At 41.8% G+C, this 21234-nt stretch overlaps 2 protein-coding genes across 2 annotated transcripts in view; one reads left to right on the top strand and one right to left on the bottom strand.

Moving 5' to 3' along the window:
* Positions 1-12124, top strand: part of glis1b (GLIS family zinc finger 1b) — a 68964-nt gene extending 56840 nt beyond the window's left edge. Inside the window, exons 8-10 of the mRNA XM_079996858.1 lie at positions 6869-7011; positions 10364-10519; positions 11187-12124. Coding sequence (XP_079852984.1) covers positions 6869-7011; positions 10364-10519; positions 11187-11332 — 445 coding nt within the window. The 3' untranslated portion in view covers positions 11333-12124. The remainder of the gene's footprint in view (positions 1-6868; positions 7012-10363; positions 10520-11186) is intronic.
* Positions 12125-14671: 2547 nt separating this feature from the next.
* Positions 14672-20904, bottom strand: mutyh (mutY DNA glycosylase; the record flags this gene model as incomplete). Its single annotated transcript, XM_079996870.1, has 15 exons — positions 14672-14900; positions 14998-15045; positions 15154-15309; positions 15402-15547; positions 16498-16680; positions 16801-16888; positions 17367-17511; positions 18446-18543; positions 18774-18887; positions 19128-19199; positions 19654-19695; positions 19803-19876; positions 19960-19999; positions 20270-20397; positions 20817-20904. 15 exons carry the CDS (start codon positions 20902-20904, stop codon positions 14775-14777), a joined length of 1548 nt encoding a protein of 515 aa, XP_079852996.1. The 3' UTR covers positions 14672-14774.
* Between the last annotated feature and the right edge of the window lie 330 nt (positions 20905-21234).

Raw genomic sequence — 21234 nt, forward strand, 5'->3', positions numbered from 1 at the left:
TGGAGATGACAGCATCAGCGTCATGACATAACCTTTTGGCGGAACATGATTTAGATTTGAATTCGGATAAACCGACCACGCAGTGGGATAGGATCTCTTCAAAGAGCATGCAGGCCCCTATGATGTATGTTGTTTTGGCCACAGTAGACAGTGTTATCAATAGATATAGGGATGCAATTTCACTTGTTCAGCTATATTTGTAAAGAGAATACATTAAAATGGACTAGATATGTAAATAAGCTGTGCTCAAAGAACCTACTAATAGCTTAGTGCAGCATTTATTACACTTAAATCACTTTCCAACATGCATTTCATTACAGAGGTCAGAACAGAGGCAATTCGAGGACCTCGTCTGAAGCAGGCTGCTTCTAGGTGAGGTCCTTGATCGCTGAAGGACCCTGGAAACAGAGGTTGAATGTTCACGGGACTCTGCGCGAGCACCTCGTGTGGATTACGCACATTTTAGTATTTTTAGAGCTTATAGAGCTTATTGTGCGTAATCACCGGGTGTCATGACATTTCACTGCATATATGAAGGACCGTATGTATATGTATGTGACAAATAACCAATTGAATCTTGAATCTTGACTCTTTTACAAACCGCTAGGTCACTCTGCTGTCCGATGTTTTCTCATGTCCGTAAACCGCGGCAACAAGAGCAGGTTGTTTGATGTACTTAGTTTGGCTCTGAGAAGTCAGGGTGTCCTGTCCTAGAAAACGAGCACATTTCCTCCTCTGGCTGCTCGCCACATTAAGGGAGTTGAGGATGTCTCTGAAAATGTAACTTTAGCCCATTTTTCTTTCACTCCTTATCTTTTTAATTGATATATTACTCTAGCGTTCTATTTTTCTATATATTTGAGTGTGGTTGTGTCCGTGTGCATGTGTCTGTTTGTGTGTACATGTGTGTATGTTTGAAAGGGGACAACATGTTAAGGGTAACAACATGTTTTCTATTAGCACGCGTGATTTCCCCAGAGAGTAGAGTCAGGAGGCACTGTGTGTACTGTCCTCAACAATGTGCTGAAAACCAGGGAGGTAGAAAGAGAAAACAAGCTTTTACACTTCAATAACATTGATAAAGAGTGGTTTGGATCAAGTGTCATAAACCCTGTGTTGCGAAAGTGACGAGGTAATTGTTTTTATGGTTTTTTTTCACACTTTATTTCTAAAGTTTGTGGTCTTCGTGGTGTGTGTGTGTGCTTGCGTGTGTGTGTGGTAGTACGTGTACGGTATGTTCCCTTGATGGGGTATTCACAGTATACGTGTAAGCCAGAAAAAGGCTTTGATGACTATACATATTTACTATACTTACTCTCATGTATGTTTCTATTTGTGTGTATTAGTGTATATGTGTGACAACAGCTTAGAAGGGAAACCACAGTTGAATTCACATCTACCAGCAGCTTACAATACAAACACCAGACAATATAAATGTTCAAGAATAGGGTCAGCCCAACTCAGTCTCCTTGAGTGGCACACTAAAGAAAAAAAACTCTATATAAAGGGCTAAATATATAAACATATTATTGTTTTTTTTTATTAATATTATTCTATTTATTACATTATCATTGTATTGTTGTTATAATTACTTTTATTTATTATTTTTTCAGATTTTATACCATTAAAAAATACATAATTTCATAAATTAATAATAATAAAACAAACAAAAAAAAACATTTCACCATTTTGTCCCATTCAGCACTTTGAGAATTTTGACCAGAACCCTCAGTTGATTGCAGAGGGTTTTGGACTTTAACACCAGATGATCATTCTCATCTCTCACTGTCAAGCATCATGACTGCGGCAGAGAAAGTGCTTGAATTAAATGACCGCGTAGATTAGGGTGCAAACTGGATGAAAATTTGAGCGGAGACCACATCCGGTTTCTGCGGGCCACTAATTTGACACACTGGTTCTTGATGGGACGGAAAGCTTCCAGAAGGCGATGTGTTGTTTCGGGCTCTGGAAAGCAAGAGTAGACGATCCTGGAATTACCGCCCAGTTTTGGGCCCTCTTCCTCACCGGCATGCACCATTAGCGGCTGCTGGGAGCGGAATGGAAAGTGAAGGGACCTGAGTAGCGGATCCTGTAACCACAAGCACGGTGACATATTGGATCTGAAACAGAGGTTTCTTAAGTTCCTGATGAGGAACATCTGAACCTTTCACTGTGTGTGCATCAGTGTGTAGGAGAGTGCATGCACAAGTATGCTTGTGGGTGTGTGTTTGTGTCCACATTTAAAACATTTTTTATAGAAAAAGCATGTGAACATATGTCTATAACACTTGCGTGTGCTTTTACATGTGTAAATTCTCCAGTGTACATCTGTTCTCTGCAGATGTACCCTGAACTCCCTGAAGGGGCGAAAATAATGATAATAAAATAATCTTCTAATTCAGCTGTTTTTTGTTAGCCCACCAGAAGTCACTACATAGATTTGACTCGATGACAGGATTGCATTAGGACAATTGCAGCAATTTGGAAGTATACAGATTTCATCACATCTAAATGTTTGACCTATAAGCACTTACACAGGCACGTGCTCACACACACAGACGCACACACACACACACACACACACACACACACACACACACACACACACACACACATGCACTCACACACACTGTAGAGCTCTATCTCTTCATCGCAGAAAAGCTGGGGGTGGAGGGTAGTTAGTAAAAAATAAGAGACCACTGCCAGGACCTACAACAAGCTGGGCATGAAACGTCTACTTACATTTGCCCGAAGATGGCGCATTTGATTTACATGTTTAAAGCCTTGAGTATACAGTCTACTGCCAAAGTCAATATCAGTGCCGCACTTGTTTTTCCCAAATGGTTTAGCAGGACATTAAACATTTTGACAAAATTATCTAACTAACCTGCCTGTAGTGCAACGGTCTCTGACCTCATAGCTAAATGTGTTTATCCTGGCTCAAATGGGCCATTTAGACTCCTTTTACTTTGTAAATACCAGTGTCATTTTTCTCTAGCTAATATTAAAATATGCCAGTTAAAATAAGTTTTGCGATCGGCAAAGCTGGTGTGTATTTGTATATGTGTGTGTGTGTGTGTGTGTGTGTGTGCTGGTACGGTACTAAACACTCAGAGACTCTCTCTCTCTCTCTCTCTCAAGCGTAGCTGTTCAACCATGGCGGCCTGGGCTTAAAGACAGATGGGTGGTAAATGTTGTCATTCACTGCCTCAGCCGTATGCGGTTATATAATTACAGAGGGGAGAGTCCGCGGAGCTTTTCCTGCGTATTGATATTAGAGCCCCTCCACAAATATTAGTCTGAGGTGGTTTGATACCTGGGCTTTGATTGACACGGTCTAATTGAATTAGAGTGGCAGCAGGGACGGCACAGGGCTGCATTAGGAGATACTGCTCTGAAGGGGGGCATTCACAGCCCCGTAACTCTACACTGTCAATCTCCCCGACATTATCATTCTCCAATGATCCAAAAAATGAATGTCAATCTTACAAGTCAAACAAAAACCTTCTTACACATGCAGCCGGTCATGGCAGAAGGCTAAAGTGGAAGGTGAGTAATCGTGAGATCCTCGACCAATAAATTACATTGCCTTCAATTACGATATATCGGTATTGAAACTCTAAACAACAGTTTGGGCGATTGCAACTGTCAACATTCCTAGAGAAGGAAAGTGATTTTGAGCGGCTCCTCTGGACGTTGGGCAGTAATCTATCTGAATCTAACAGGGTTTCCAGGGCCCCATTTTAACCTCAGCCCTGGCTGTGCGGCTCATGCTGGGGCCTAGCGGAGTTGGCTTAGTTTTAGCTTAGCTTTAGCCAGCACGCTGTGACCGCTCTCCCAAGCGAGGCTTTAGTCTGTTAACCAGAACCAGAAGTGTTCCCACAGAGTCGCACCAGAGGCAGCGCGGCCATCCATCAGAGAGGCTTAATCTCAGCTACAAAGGAGACGGTGAGAGAGGGAGAGACGGTCTGATCACTGGTCCCCGGTGGGACGGTTCAGACAGGTGAGGGAAGACATATGAGGAGCGGTGCACTTTTTCAACATTCGTCTCTCTTTCCATCTCCTCATCCCTCCGTGGGGGCGAGGCAACGCCTTCCACAACAAGTTTGCAATTGCTTCTTGTCATCGTTTTTTTTTTTGTTTTGTTTTTTTTTTGGTCTTGGTATTGTGGACTTCCATATCTGTGTACTGTACCTGTTTTCTTCACCAGAATTCAAGTCATTTCGGCTGGGCTCTCGTGGCCTCAGGGCAGCGTACTTCTGCCCAGGTTGGAATGAACTCTTTATTCTTTGGTCTGTCCTGGGGATTTGAAGCCCACTTTAAGTGATGATCATCACCCCTTGAACCAAATTTCCTCGAATCATCCTAGAATCATCTAACCTTTCCTGAGTCGTATTGCCTATTAGTGAGGTAAATTGAATCAGGGTCACTGAGTCTTTTCTCTTTAAGCACTTGGAGCCTGCAAGTGCTTAGCTTACAATGCATTTCAAATGTAGCCTCAAGAATCGGTAAGGTCCCTCTAAGCGACATCTGGGTGTTAAAACACCAAAGCCTACGGCAAACGCTGGGCGGGGGTGTCCCTCCTAACCCGCTACCAAGCACCAAAGACCACAAACCTCTTGACCTAGAAGTCATCAGAAAAGCTCACCCCGATATTTGAGTACTCATCTTCAATGGGTTACAGGTCAAGTGAAAATGTTCTGTCAAGTACATGTTGGTGGGACAGAGGGAAAAAAAAGTGGGTAAAACGGTGGAGAGGGGTAATCCTTAAAGATGAATACCAGGGCTGAGGTTTATCCTGGATCTGTAAGATTCTCCTCATACCTTGACCCTGAGTAGCTCACTAGCCCGTGAGCGCAGAGAGCCAAGGGGCAGCTGGCAGTGATTAGCTTATGATTCACTTTAGCTGCACATAGAGGCTGCTTGTAAAAATATGAACAGTATAACTGTTTCCTGAGTTTGTGCTGACAGGAGCTCCCGGGGGAACGCCGCTCTCCTCAGAAACACATGGCTGCGCGCTGGGTTCGTGCCAACCCATGTACCTTGTCCAAACGTAAGATGAACACAAGGCGCGTTACACACAACACACGTTGGCGAGGCTTCCTCACGAGTTGTAAAACGAGGAAACAGGCAAACGGGCACTGCAGTGAAACGCTAAAAAACTGATTTTTAAGGCGTAATCATACCAAACCCTTGTGCTCTTTATACATACTCTACAGTGACGGGAACCTTGTGAGCTGGAAACATCCCACACGATGGACACAATGCAAAACAAAACGGGTCCCGTGTTGCAGATGATTTTGTTTTGTTCCGTACCACTCCATGGTGCCGTCTCCAGGTACAGTAAAAGCGTGCTGGCGGTACCTCCTAGACCCGATTCAGCTCTCTGGTACGTTGGAGTGGCAGGCAGGTGGTATCCAAGGCTCCGGCCCGGCCAGGAATGAGCCGTCATCTCAGGGCTCCAGCAACACTCTGTCATCACGTCCGCATGGCACTTAGTGCAAACCATGTGCTTCCATAACACAGCGGCAGGTCATGTGTTGGCATTCCTCATATGCAGCTAGAAGGAGCTACTAAGGAGCTGTTGAATATTTGAGGGGTCTTGGTTTTAGAGACAGATCTGCTGGTGATCAGTCTGGATTTGGACTGTATTGCTGTTTCATTACACTCATGTCAAGGGCACAAGCAGTAAAGAAACAGGAGTAATTGTTAACTTTCATGTGAATTCCTAACAGTTTGAGGCCTGGGCAAACATATCTGAAAATAGTTAGGAAGGCTGGCTGTTTTGGGGGAACGTTATTTATATATTTTGCACAGCGGGAAATGCGTGTCTGCATGTCATTACCCATGCGGGCTGTCACCGGCCTACTAGAGTGCGGCGGTCCTTTTTTCATTTTTACAAATGATTCAAAAACCTTTTTACTCTACATTCCCTTTTTTGCATCTATCGCAGCAATATTCATAATATACTGTATACATTCGAGTGGTGAGCTTCCTACAGTACGTACTGAACTGGGCTCTGGGTTGAAAGCCCCACCCAACCCCCTAGTAAGCGCCACGCCATGAGGCGCGTTTGACAAGAGAATAAACGCTGACAAAGCAGAGGTTCCTAATAGTAAAAGTGACATATGCTTGCAATGAATTTGTTTTCAAACGCCGTTCATCTTTTTTTTTTGTTTATCTTTCTTTGAAATGATGCTCAATACAAAGATTGATTCTTTGATGTAAGTCCTGAAGGGAAGACTGTTGACTCCATTTTGCTGGTTTTCTGGGCTGGCACAGTGGAATATCTCGATGGGGATTTTAGGAAAGCGGGTTTCGCCACAGCTGTGACGAATAGTCACAGACAATGCTTTGTTTATGTAATAAAGATCTAAAAGTTCCTTATTGCAGCCACTCAATTGTTCTCCTGCAGGGCCATTAGAGTCCACTTGGTCCCAAACATGCCATGCAAATAATTCTTGCTTCACATGGTCAGGGCCTGTAAACAGGAATGTGCTTTGGGCGTCCTCTCTTCTTCCTCCAGTCCGCGGGGAACCGAGCACTACAGTGGGGTGGTGGGAGTGGGAGGGAGGGCTCTTTTACTGAAATGCATGCTCTGATGTTTGTTGACTTAAGATCATAATATGTGGTGGAGGGAGGATTACGTGTGGGCAGCTGAAATTTCCATCGAGTGGGACGGTTTCCTACTGAGCGTTTGAAACCAGTAACTGCTCAACTGGGTTCGCTGGTTCCTCACAAAGCTGCAGCTTTGGCTTAAGTGTCACTTTGCATGAATAGCTTTGTTGGGAAATTATTCGGACAGCGTCGAGGCGATAAAGCATGTAGAAACATTCTTTATATGTTCTTCTGTTTCCGTCTCCTCCAGTGTGGCAGGTCCCCTCCTCTCTCCAAGTATGAAGGGAACAGGTTCTCCTCCTCCTCCTCCTCCTCCTCTACTGGAGAAGCAGCACATCCACTCGCACCACAAGCCCTACTCCCACTACCACCACCCCCAGGCTGCCAATGAAGGTGAGACCTGATGACCTGCAATTCTTCAATTCTCCCATCATTTAATTTAATCTAATTTAAATTAGAGTTATTTGAATTTAAATAAATTCATTTCGATTATAAGGTTGCCTTAGCTTTAGAGAATCGTCAACCAAAGTGGGTAAAAAAAGTAATAATTATGGAAAATAAGTAAATAATGATAAAAATGAAATACTACTTCTACTACTACTACTACTAATAATAATAATAATAATAACAATAATAAATATAGCTACAGGCATACATACATGGGGTCCAGGTTAGTTGGTGTGACGGAGATGTGACGGAGATGTTCAAGGCCTAATTGCAAGGCTGTAGATTTCATTAATGTTAATGTTATAATTATCCTTTAACCTGATTATTTTCAAACATAATAAGTGTTGATAGTTATAAAGTAATACCTGTCACTGTGTAACTTTGTTATAAAGTAAAAAGATGATGTTACATTATCCGCGTTCGAAACGCAACACCTACCTTGTGTTTAACAGCAGTTATCTCTGTGCTTCTGCAGATGGACAGTCTGTCAGATTTTGTGTGTTGTAGTGCTTTAGTTGAAGTCCAATCCAATAATAAATTAGGAGGATTTAATATCTGAGATATTTACAAATGCCAGATCTAATATGCCGGCCATCTTGCACATGCGCAAAGATATTGCGTGTGACCAGTGATGCAATGACACACTTGTCTGGGACTGATTTGGATCATATTCGAACGACGCCGTGCCGGAATACAAATCATATTTATCGTGTCTGTGGATTGACAAACTGAAACAGAAAACACACCGAAAAGGAGAGAGCGTCGAGCCAGTGGAGCTGCTGCATGTGTGAGCGCCGCCATCTTGGGGAGGTCCCGATTGACCGATCTATCTCTCTAATCTCTATGACCAATGCACGCAGTGATTTTACCGTTGCAGAGATGCTAGAAAACACAGTTTTTTACGAACTTATTCCACAAAAATGGACCAGTCTGGACCCCGAATAATAATAATCAATAATAATAATAATAATAATAATAATAATAATAATAATAATAATAATAATAATAATGCATTCTTTTAGAAATATTAGAAAAATATCTACAGTACAGCACAGTGGTCGTTGGGTTGAGAAAAAACTGTAAAGATCTTCCATCCATTTATAGAAAAGCTGAGTTTAAAGATTCTTGATTAATTAAATAAAATACAGTTTGGGAGACAACATTTTTTGGGTTAGTTTAAAAAAGACATTTAAAATATAAAAACTATTTAAGATACATATTCCATTTACTGGTCAATTATTTTTTTTCAAAGTGCAGATTTTGCGCAAAATATAAATTACCAATATAACTCAAGAGAAGATGCACAAGTTGTGAAAATAATCTTAAAATGTACAAAATTATGCTCTTTTTCCTGCCGCAACAGCTGATTTGAGGATATCTGTCAGTGTGTATTACATAACGTTCCATTGTATAAAACTCTTGCATTGTGCAGGATCATTTCGACATTCACACTCACTGAGCACTTCATTAGGAACACTATACTAATACTGGGTAGGGTCTCCCTTTGCTGTCTAAACAGCCTTGATTCTTCTTGGCATAGATTCCTCAAGATGTTGTTAACATTCCTTTGAGATTGTGGTGCATGTTGACATGATTGCATCATGCAAATCCTACAGATTTGTCAGCTGCACATTCATGCTGTGAATCTCCGGTTCTATCAAATCCCAAATGTGTTCTATTGGATTCAGATCCACTGACTGGGAAGGCAACTGAAGAACATTGAACTGTTCACGAAACCAGTTTGAGACGACTTTTGCTTTGTGGTCAATTGTGGCCATGAAGGGATGCACATGGTCAGCAACAACACTCATATTAGGCTGTGGCATTGAAATGATGATTGACTGGTATTAACGGGCCCAAAATGTGCCAAGAAAGAATTCCCCACACCATTGCACCACCGCCACCAGCCTGGACTGTTGACACAAGGCAGGTTGGGTCCATGGATTCATGCTGTTGGTGCTAAATTCTGACCCTACAGTACCATCTGTGCCTCATGGAGATTCATCAGACCAAGCTATGTTTCTCCAGTCTTCAACTGTCCAGTTTTGAGCCTGTGCCCACTGCAGCCTCAGCTTTCTGTTCTTGTCTGACAGAAGTGGAACCTGGCGTGGTCTTCTGCTGCTGTAGCCCATCCGCCTCAACCTTCCACGTGTTGTGCATTCTGAGATGTTTTTTACCACAGTTGTACAGAGTGGTTATCTGAGTTTCCGCAGCCCTTCTCTCAGCTCCAACCAGTCCGACCATTCTCTGTTGACCTCTCTCATCAAAAAGGAGTTTCTGCCCCCAGAACTGCAGCTCACTGGATGTGTCACGTTTTTTGCACCGCTCTGTCACGCGTGAAAATCCCAGGAGATCAGCAGTTACAGAAACACTCAAACCAGCCCGTCTGGCACCAACAATCATGCCACGGTCAAAAACACTGAGATCACATTTTTTCCCCAATTCTGATGGTTGATGTGAACATTAACTGAAGTTGCTGACCCGTATCTGCATGATTTCATGCATTGCACTGCTGCCACATGATTACATAAGATTACATAATTGCATGAATAAGTAGGTGTACAGGTGTTCCTAATAAAGTGTTCAGTGAGTATTTCTGTGCATCATTATCCTTATCCACTATTTCCGTGTCATTCTTCCAAACCGTGCTGTTGCCGTGATCCCCACATGGAATCCACCAAAAACTGAAGGAAGTTATCTTTAAGAGCAGCAATACTGCCCTGTGGTACCATCAGCAGAGAGGGACATTAGAATCACAGCGATGGGTGTATGGTTTGTGTGGTTGGAGGATCCACACGGCGGAAGCGTCCTCCCTGCACAGATTGATCCGACAAAACGCTGGCTCATGTGCTCAGCTGTCTCTCAGCGCCCCAACATGGCCGGCTGGGCTGTCACTCTCAAAGCCATTTCCTAATTCCTTAAACACTGTTTTTCCTGTTAAAGATCCACGCATGGACGTCCCTCAAACCACGCTGCGGTCGCACAGTTGCGTAAAAGCGCTCCAGGAAAGGCTGCTTTTGCATTATGCTGACTCCTGCGGTTGATTCTAAGTACAAGCAGAGAAAGAGGGGGGTGGGGGGGTGAGGGGGGTGGGGCTGGGGGGCGGTCGACAAATTTAGCAAACCTAACTTTGGGACCCGCAGAGTGAGCACATGAAGTACAAATATAGTATTGATATATGATTTCAAATCCACATGCTGACCTTGGAAATTCGACAAGCCGTAGCCAGTATTAAACCTACTGCACATCATGTTTGACAATGTTTGACTTTTTTTTGTTGTCATCTGTCATTCCCCAGACTACCAAGGCAGCTTCCAGAGCTGCTTCCATTTCGGGGAGTCCTACAGGATGGAGCAGAGTGTCGGCGGCGTCCACATCCCAGCCGACTCCCTGGCCTACACCTCATTGCAGCACAACGGCTTCCACATGTCCACCGGCGGCGGCTCCTCTGCAGGTGAGGCACCAGGTGTACCATGAAAATGTTCCAAATCCACTTAAAAAAAAAAAAAAAAATTACATTTAAATTATTATTTATTATTATACTCGTGTTGCAAGATCAAAAGGGCAAGGCTGCACCAATTCATCGGTTCTACATAGAATAGCAGCCCAGTGTTCATCAGAACGAGTTCCAGCTTCACACTGAAACGGAGACCAAAATAATAAGAGGAAGTTATACATGTTTGTGGTGTTTTCTCAAAAACCCATGGGATTATTTAATTGTAAAAAGTGTCCCATGGCAGAAAAAAGGTTGTGAAACACTGCGTTCGGTTACTATCTGTTTATTTCTTATCTCATTTGAATTTTTTTTTTATCTCTTTCTGGACTGCACTGCTTTTTTTTGCTGCTGTAACGCCTGAATTTCTCTCCTGGGAAGAATAATGTTATCTTATCAGTTATGTCATAGAACACTCAACGGCATCCATTTAGCTTTCTGTGATGTTTCGGTTGTTCATCTTTTTTTTTTTTTCTTTGAAGGTACTATATTGAGGATATATTAAATTCACACACAAGTATAATCTGTTAGTTATGTATTTCTGTACTATTTCTTTGTATGTTGTGCACAGATATAACACATTAACTGAATTGAAAGGTGTGTAATCCTTCTGCCCTCATGTCCTCAGGCTTCGGCTTGGCCCCAGAGCTCCAGGGAGGGGGGATGGGTTGCCAGTTCTCCTCCAGCCCAGAGGAGAGCGTCTTCTTCCAGGTCGGCAGCTTCGACCGCAGCCTCGGCCACAGCCACATGTCGTCCATCTACACGGAGACTTAAAGCGGACTCACAGGGCCCCGGCTTCGCGAAATCTGCTGTCTCACTCACTCCGGGACGAGTCTCGATGAACACTAACCGACTCCACACAACTTCCCCTTTCATTCGAATGCTCGATACACTAAATGATGAAATACGTTTGTTCCAAATAAGTACCGTGGATGGTTGTGGCCTACACATATCTGTGGGATTTGACCACGATAAAATAGCACCAGTAGGCAAAAAAATAACCACAATAAGTCATTAAGAAAACCAATTCAGAATGATTTAATGTTATCCGATGCTTACCTGACATTATTGGAATTGTTTTAATGAAAACATTATTAGACCAGTACTCCGAGTAGATCAGAAATATCAATCTTTAAATATTTAAAATTTGCTTTTGGTTCTCCAAAGCTCTGTTGTCATGTAGCATATCCTTTTTGCTTTTGTTGCTTTAATGTACAGATTTAAAAACACATCGAGAGAACTAAATGGAATGACTAAGTAAAATGCCCTCTCCCTCGTGTGGTCGTCTCTTCTCTCTAACTTACATTGTTCGGCCATTTGGAGACTGGAACGTGGAAGGAAAGATGTTATTTTGCTGTGATGCTTTATCAGTGTAAAAATACCTTGTTTGCACTTCTCCATTTTGCTGTTTCGACTTGGATTTGAGAAAGATACATCTGGAGGAGCGGAATCAATTATGCAAGAGGTAAAACAAATATATTTGATCGTGTATATAACATGTACAGTTTGTTTAAAATGATGTGTTGAATGTTTGTCATTTCACAATTAAGAAAATAAATAACTGTACTATGATGCCTACTACCTACGTGCCTATGTACGATGTTAAATAACTATGACCATGAAGTCTTTCTAGTCAAAAAAAAAAAAACAATTAAGTTTGTCCTCTATGACAATGCATAAAAACATAGCCAGGCCTAAAACCATTTCCATCCCTCATTTATTGTATGAGACTGCAGAATATTGGCATTTTGGAAAGCCATTTAATTCAATTTCATGACTGAACGAGGGGACGTGCTGAGCGTGGAGCGTGTTGTGCAGCGCTGCCTGTTGTATGGACAGACTCTGCCCCCTAGTGGACACGATGGAATACTGTAGGATATAATAAGAATAGCCACATTCCCGAGGGCAAGTTGGTCTACTATGGACAAATCTAACAAAGACCAAAGATTAAGCAATGACACACTGACCCCCACACACACACACACACACACACACACACACACACACACACACACACTTCAATTCTGGCTTTACTGGCAGAGGGATACGGTGAGCATCAGGTTGCTTCCATCCTTGAAATGTCAAAAGACGGCGATTCGTAAGAACAAGGTCAAGCAGCAGACATTTGGGAAAAACAACGCTACAGACCGGCAGAAGGCGAAAAACTCCACTCACCGGGATGACGACCAACTCATTCGAATGTCACTCAGCACCCGTAGGATGACATAAAGTGACCTACAAAAACAAAGGCAAACAGCAGCTGGGGTGAAGCGCACAGCGAGGACGCTTCGAAACAGGCTCCTGGGGGCAGGGCCAAAGTCGCGCAAAACAAGCCATTCATCAATGAGAAGCAAAGACGAGCCAGGCTGCGCTTTGCAAAGGACCATAAGGAGAGGGCCATAGAGGACTGGAGTAAGGTCATCTCCTTTGATGAATCCAATTTTCAGCTTTGCCCAACACCTGGTCGTCTAATGGTTAGACGGCGACCTGGCGAGGCCCATAAGCCAGTGTCTCGCACCCGCTGTGAGATTTGGTGGAGGACCGCTGATGACCTGGGGGTGCTTTAGCAAGGCTGGAATTGGGCAGATTTGTCTTTGTGAAGGACGCATGAATCAAGCCACGTACAAGGTTGTCCTGGAAGAACACTTGCTTCCTTCTGCTCTGACAATGTTCCCCAACTCTGAGGGTTTTGTTTTTCAGCAGGACAACGCTCCACGCACGCCGCCAGGTCAATGATCAAGGTGCGGATGGAGGACCACCACATCAAGACCCTGTCATGGCCAAACCCAATCTCCAGACCTGAACCCCATTGGAAACCTCTGGAATTTGATCAAGAGGAAGATGGACGGTCACAAGCCATCAAACAAAGCCGAGTTGCTTGAATTTTTGCGCCAGGAGCAGCATTAAGTCCCCCAACAGCAACGTGAAAGACTGGTGGAGGGCATGCCAGGACGCATGGAAGCTGTGTTTAAAAATGAGGGTTATTCCACCAAATATTGATTTTTGAACTCTTTCTATTTTAAAACATTAGTATTGTGTTGTTTAAAAATGAATATGAACTTGTTTTATTTGGTCTGACAACACTGCTTATTATTTTTTAATTTTTACCAGTTGTCATTTTCTGCAAATAAATGCTCTAAATGACAATATTTTTTTATTTGGAATTTTGAATAAATGTTGTCAGTAGTTTATTGTATAAAACAAAAATGTTAATTTTACTCGAACACATAGCTATACAGTAAAACCAGAGATAACTGTTTTGCCGTGGTCCCACACAATTTTTAATTTGAAGATTCTGTAAAATTCACTAGGACACACACACACACACACACACACACACACACACACACACACACACACACACACACACACACACACACACCTATTTAAACAGCCAGTCCCTCCTGCCTGTTCACAAAATGTTCACTTTTTTCTAAATTGTAGAGTAATAGTGAAAACATCAAAACAACAAAATAACACATGGAATTATGTAGTAACCAAAAAAAGTTTGAAACATTAAAATACATTTTAGAGCCTTTAAAGCAGCCACCCTTTGAAGGATCTCGATGAGCTTTCACAGTCCTGGGGGGGGGGGGGGGGGGCGGCTGGCAGAGGAGCTGGAACCCAGCGGGATTCACCGCCGTTGCTCCTAAAATCAGATGTCCGGAGGAGACGACGTCACTTGGTAAGACTTGGTGGCTCAAAGAGAAGCCGCCGTAGGACTTGAGGGTTCGGTGCCGAGTGAGCTACTGAAAGGCGTCACCGCAAGGGTATGTTTAAAAGTGCCGGGATACCGGGGCTGAGCGCGAAGGTGACGTTTCAGGCGCTGCCAGTCACAGGTCCAAGTCCCAACTTTTCCACTCAAGACCTGTTCCTTCAATCAGAGAAGATGTACAAACTCTGCCCGACCCATAAGCTCAAAGAGATAAGCTGCTGGAAGCTGAGGACTTGTGGTTTAGGGAGTTCAGCGTTTGATGCTGGGTGAGCTTTTCAAAAGGCGGCACCCCAAATGCGCCCGGGTACCAGGTCGTCGCATGAAGGCGACCTGGCGGCATGATGGTGCTGTTATCGCGGATCCTGGACCTGTCTGCGGATGTCAGGCGGGTGGCCGCTTTGACTCGATGACACCGGGGGGGGGGGGGGGGGGGGGTTTCGCAGAGAAGGTTGCGCGCGGCAGAAGCTTTGAAAATGTCTCTCTCTTCTATAAAGCCGAGCATCACGGTTCCTCTTTCACTCTCCTGAAGAAGTTACCGAGGGAAAGCTGCCTCCTCCCATCACTCACCGCACCGCGTGGGGTCTTTTTAGAGACGGCGGATTTGGTGTTCTTCTTCCTCTTCCCACCCTGAGAACCACAACCGCAAGATGTAAAGGACAAAATACGACCCCTGTCACGACAAACAGTGGGACAATTGGAATTCGGAATGTTTGAAGGTACTTACAGAAGTTTCTCCCTCACAACTCGCCGTGGAATCATAAAGCTTCAGAATCTGTGTGAGAGATTATTTACAAATTAATTCATTCTGTTTGTTCATATAGTGTTGTATTTGCAGTACTGCCTCAAAACAGGGACTTTTTTTTTTTTAACCCCTTCCTACCTTTTTCACTCCAGTGGACACGGCCGCCTTGTGCAGTGCAGATCTGCTGATCCACTGAGTGTTTTCAGCCTGAATTAGTCCGTCTGCTCCACAGTCTTTTAAACTCACAGCGAACACGACGTAGGTCTGGTGGATGTGGGAGAAGACATGAACCACCTGCGGACGGAGAGTCAGTCGGTAAAAGTCAATAAAATAATACAAATTAAAAAAAGAGAGAGAGAGAGTTAAAAAAAATGGTGCATTCTCACCTCCCCAACATCGTGCAGCAGGTTTCTGTTTAATTTGACTCCCAGCATTCTGCCCACCTTGGCACACAGCGCCCCCTTGTGTTTGGTTTCGGAACTGTCGCCTTCCAGCAGAACGCTGGGAAACTCCCACATCCCAGCAAGCAAACCTAGAAATAACAAACATAAAAATATAAAAACAAAGTCTAGAGACATGAAGTCGATTTCTAACAGTGAATATTAAAAGTAGGGATGGACTGGCAAAAGAGTATTGAGCCGCTGTTTGAGCAGTCACTGTTACATAATAACCTGATTGCAATTTTTTGAGCTGACCACAATCATTTTGAAAAAATGTTGGATTTCACAATCTTATTTTTCCAAAGGAATTTAAGGAGAATTTTGAGCCGATGTTAATAATAATCATGCATTTTATATTTAAAGCGCTTTTCTCAGAACTCAAAGTGCTGTACAATCAAGTGAAAACAGATCAAATCTACAAGCAAGACAGTTCAGCTAAACAGATTAATAAATAATAATAATAATAAATATTATAAATATTGCAAAAAAATAGAATGTTAATTAGGTGGATTTTCATGACTTTAAATTTAATTAACAACTGAAATGGTCCAATGTTCATTAATTAATAAATGGCTTTTTCATAAGGTGCGTATTATTAAGATGTGGATTATTATCATAGGCTTACGCTATTATAGTGGCATAAAAATAAAAAAATGTATAACTGTTTAAAACTAAAATATTATCATCAAAACACTACTTTGACAGAATAGACTTCTATTACGTTTCAACTTTATTATAATTCCCATTAGTCTGTTTCTCATCAAAAAAGTGTCAAAAAAGCAGAAACCCAAGTAATTTTTCTCTCAATTAATTGCTTGAATCGTCTCCTCTACTATTGGGGATATATTGTCTAATACAGATACTATATTTTAGCCTTATATAGGACCAATATCTGTATGAGTCTTTTCTAAAATACATGAAACGGACAGTTTTTTTTGTATTCAGATTTAGAAGGTAATATCACCAAAATTTTTATTTTACATTTTATCTAGTCTGGATAGGTTTCCTCGGCCTCTTGTGATGAGCTTTATAACCCTCCGACCTTTCTCTGGTCTCTGTGTGAGCAGGACCTGCTGCTCTGCTCCATCTCCAGAGCCGACCACCACGCAGGTCAGGGTTCGCTCCGCACGAGGGGCTTTCTTCGCTGGCTTCCGGGGAAAGTTCTGGACGCCGAGCGCATCGTCCCACGGCTCCGTCGGACACAAGGCACACGATTTGGGGCTCGCTGAGGGAGGGAGGAGGGAATGCAAACACATACATGCAAACAAAAATCTGGTTCAGTTCCATGACTTTATATATGTCGACACCGATAAATGAACGACAGGTAAAAATCCAGAGCACTCACTGCAGTCTTCTATATCAGGCAGCGTGGGAGGGATCTTGTCCAATTTCCCTAAAAGCCTCTCACAGTTGGCTTCTTGTCTGATGTGGACCTGCACATGAGTTACACATCCTCCATTGAGTCTTCATCTAATGAATAAATAATAAATAATAAATAATAACAATAGAATAAATAATGGTGGCTTTTTCCTGATCTATGGAATGGAAATAAAATACTTTTGGCTGTTTCTAATTACACTCATTGGGCAGCATTATCTTTTTTTCTAATCAGCATTACATTGTAAGTGATAAAATATTACTGATATTACGTGATCTCGCTTTAAATGCTTTTGTCCCAAGTGACTTACAAATCAAACCAACTGTACAGTTTATCATAGTCACAAGTAAACCTGCTCTAAGAACAAGTAGGAAAGTCATATTTTAATATTTAATACTTATATTGAAATATTTTTAAACTTTATTCAATAGAATAAAACTTTAAAAAAAATTTAAAAAGCTATGTCTAAAGCAAACACCCGTCTCAGTCTGCCTTATTTTGTTTTCCTGGTCCTGAGTCATTATAGTGTGGACCTTGCGGTATGAGCGGCAGTGGGACCGCAGGGGACACCGGCTGCACTGAGCTCCTTTCGGGGTGCAGACCCGGGCTCCCAGCTCCATCAGGGCCTGGTTGAAGTCTCCCGGTCTCCCTGGATCCACCAGAGCATTGCCTAAACCCCTGGAATGAAAGGCCGAAGGTTATGAAGAGAATTTAGAGGACACAGAATTTCAAATTTGTGTTTGGTGATTCAGTTATTCACTCGTCATAGTTTATGGCCCAGTTGTGTCTGAACAAATCCAGACCACATTACATTGTCATATGCAAAAGTGTACTCCAAATTAATGGCAAGGACATACAATTTCTCACAATAATAGTTTTAATCAACAATTTAAAGTTGTATATGTTTAAAATGTATCCAGACTTATTTATTTTTAAACACAATTTTTAATTTGAAGATTCTGTAAAATTCACGATGATTATCTAGATTGAAACACACACACACACACACACACACACACACACACACACACACACACACACACACACACACACACACACACACACACACACACACACACACACACACACACACACACACACACACACACAAAACTGAAATTCATGTACATTTTAAACCACAATTTTTTTTTTTCAAGGACTTTATGCAAAACAAATATAATGCATGTGATCCTTATATAAATAATCTCATTGTCTACTATTTAAATAAAATTGTGTGTATATATACCCACATATATATATACACACACACACACACACACACACACACACACACACACACACACACACACACACACACATTAATTTATTATTTATAAGTAATAGACAATGAGATTATTTTAGTAATACATTTTCCAGAATAGCATTTATGACAGACTATGCCAGGCAAATGTAAATGTTATCCAGCATGGTCGGAAATAAACGCTTATAGTAGATAACAATGAGATTGAGATGAGATTAATTCAAGCACCTCAAGGACCTGGTAGGAACCCTGATTCATATTGGTCATCCCTTGTATGAGCATCCGTAAGTGGCCTTATTTTTAACCTCTGTGGAATGGTCAGGTAGTTGACTGACTCGAGTTCCTTCTCACCATAGAGCCTCCATCACCGCTGGGCTTGTGCTGTCCGCCCCGATGGCTCTGAGGCGGCATAGAACCCGAATCACGTTGCCGTCGACAACTCCGGTCACCTATATAGACAAATTCAGTAAATATAGAAATCAATGATGAAGGCAGGGAAGTATCAATGTCCATTTTTGCCTCAGAAGGACTTGTTGCGGTCCGAGTATAACACACAGACACACCTCTGAATTAAAAGGATGTGGATGATGGTGTGTGTGTGTGTGTGTGGGGGTGTGTGTGTGTGTGTGTGTGTCTGTGTGCGTGCATGTGTATGTGCGTGTGTATGTGCGTGTCCAACCTCGCCCAGCGCTATAGATCCTATCGCTCCAGCGGTGTAGCGTCCCACACCTGGTAATTGTTTCAGTAAACTCTCCACTGTCCTGGGTATCTGTCCCTTTAGCTCTGTCACAACCTGAAATAAAAACAAAACGATCACTAGCGCCCCCATCTGGGAGGTTATGCAAATAAGGATAAACAAAAACACAAAAAAAAAACAGCCATGCCATAAGACAATATTTCTAAATCTGATTTGAAAGACGTTATTTCATCCTTGCACAATGCCAGTAACAATAAAGACATTGTTTTGATCACATGGGACTACCAATAAAAAGACATATCTTGAATATACACGACATGCACACAGGGGACAGACTTTTTGGGCTCCTTCATGCAGTCTCCTCCCTCGAGAGTAGTAGCCAAGCCCTGCCCACATCTGATTCACTTCCTGTTAATGAGGATAGTGAAACGATCAAACATATTTAGTTATGATGCATGTTATTTAAAAAAATGTAAACAGGAATTTATACTTATACAATATTTGTATTTCAATTATATAATTTTTTTTGACGATGTTAAGTAGGCTTATAAAAGAAAAACATTTTCCACAATTTTTCTATTGTAGGCCTTAACATAATATTGTTCATGATTATTTATGTTATAAATCAGTGATCTAAATGTATTGCTTTTTTGGTGTTTTATTTTTTGCCTGCAATGTTAATTGTTAAAAAAAAACAACACATATACATATACACACACATATACACACACACACACACACACACACACATACATACATATATATATATATATATATATATATATATGCAGGCAAAATATATATAATATTTAGTACAATTTTAAAAATTCAATTGATGATCAGGCAAATGCTAGGTGCTCACCTCCAACGTGGCAGCTGCAAGACTCTGCACTGTTGGCCACCTCTGGAAATACAACCGGTGCAATTTTTAACACATTGCTTCGTAATTCTATATGTTCAATGCAATTCATAAAACATTTAAAGATGATGAAAAAGCTCACTGTAGTCTACCTGCATCCATCTGTTGTAGTAATCTATCACCGTGGCAACCTGCGTCTGCTGCAGCATGATTTCTGAAACCCACACTAAAAGCAAAACATTCCAGTGTGTATGTAAGTTGATTCAGCTTGTACAAAAGTTGTTTACATATTAATATGTGTAGTGTTACCTGCATATGTCCTGATGTTGAGGTCTGGCTCTGTCAGGGCCTGTAAGAAATGCATATGAATATAGTATAAGTATCAATAATGGTCTTACTGCATACCTTTTGGTGGGTTGTGTATTGTACTTTTCCAAATCCAAAACAATGAGACAAACCACTGTATTTTATTTATAATGTATTTGTGAATGGGTTTTTTTCCAAGACTATAGTGAATAACAGCTGTTATACTGTATCAGTATGTGGGTCTCTTGATATCACAGTGTGGAAAAAATTAAGTATATCAACATGCCGAAATACAAACAATATTTTTCTTTACCACAGTCCTCCATGGCAGGTCTCTCTTTCCTTCGTCGTACCAGCTCAGCAGCTGTGACCGTAGACGTGCAACCTCGGCTGGATCATGAAAAGTGTGGCATGATGACAAAGTTGTATTTGCGGTTTCCTCTGCAGAGAAAAAGTCATATATTGGCATGAATAATACCTATAACCATCACACAATTAAAAAACAAAAAACAAAAAAAAACAAAACAATAATCACAACATGTGCCAAAAGTTGGTTTTTATTCATTTTTATCTAACATGCATGCATTTAAAAATGGGGGAAAGGAGTTTGTATTGTAAACAACATACAGTGAACTTAATAACAAAACAGGAAACCTGTGTATCAATTTAAAGTGTTTAGTAGTTATTCTGTATGGATAACTTTAAAAAGGACAACAACAATAATAATAATAATAGGTCCTGGCTAATGTTGCATTATAAGACCCAGCAGTTTATCTGGATATTGGCGCTGCAGACTGCAGCCTGGCTCAGAACTCGTTTTTTCCCCCAAATATGCACTTGTCGTCAATGTTGTCGCCAACCGTGTTGAACAGCCGCCGGTGACCGCCTCCGCAGCTTGCTGTCTTTGGCCGTTTCCGTCGAATTCATTGAGGCTCTTTTCGTCGACATCGCCGAACGCAGTTTCCTCACGTCAGTCACGTCTTGTTTACACTTGACGTGCGCAGCGGTGCGTCGCCATGGATGGAAGTTCCCGCCACGGGGACGGGGGCCCGTCGACGCTGCGTCACTTCCGGTGGAAGTGACGCATGTTATTTAAAAAAAACAAAAACCTGTAAGCGGAAATGTATACTTCTAGAATACAATTTTTATTTTAATTATAAACTTCTTTTCTATGATGTTGAGTAGGCATGCAAAAGGAAAAAAAAAAAAAATTCAAATTTTTTAATTGCAGGGCTTTACGTAACATTTTTTCATGATTATTTTATGTAATGAAACGAC

This window comes from Zeus faber (genome assembly GCF_960531495.2).
Source record: "Zeus faber genome assembly, chromosome: 1".
In the NCBI taxonomy this organism is placed as follows: Eukaryota; Metazoa; Chordata; class Actinopteri; order Zeiformes; family Zeidae; genus Zeus; species Zeus faber.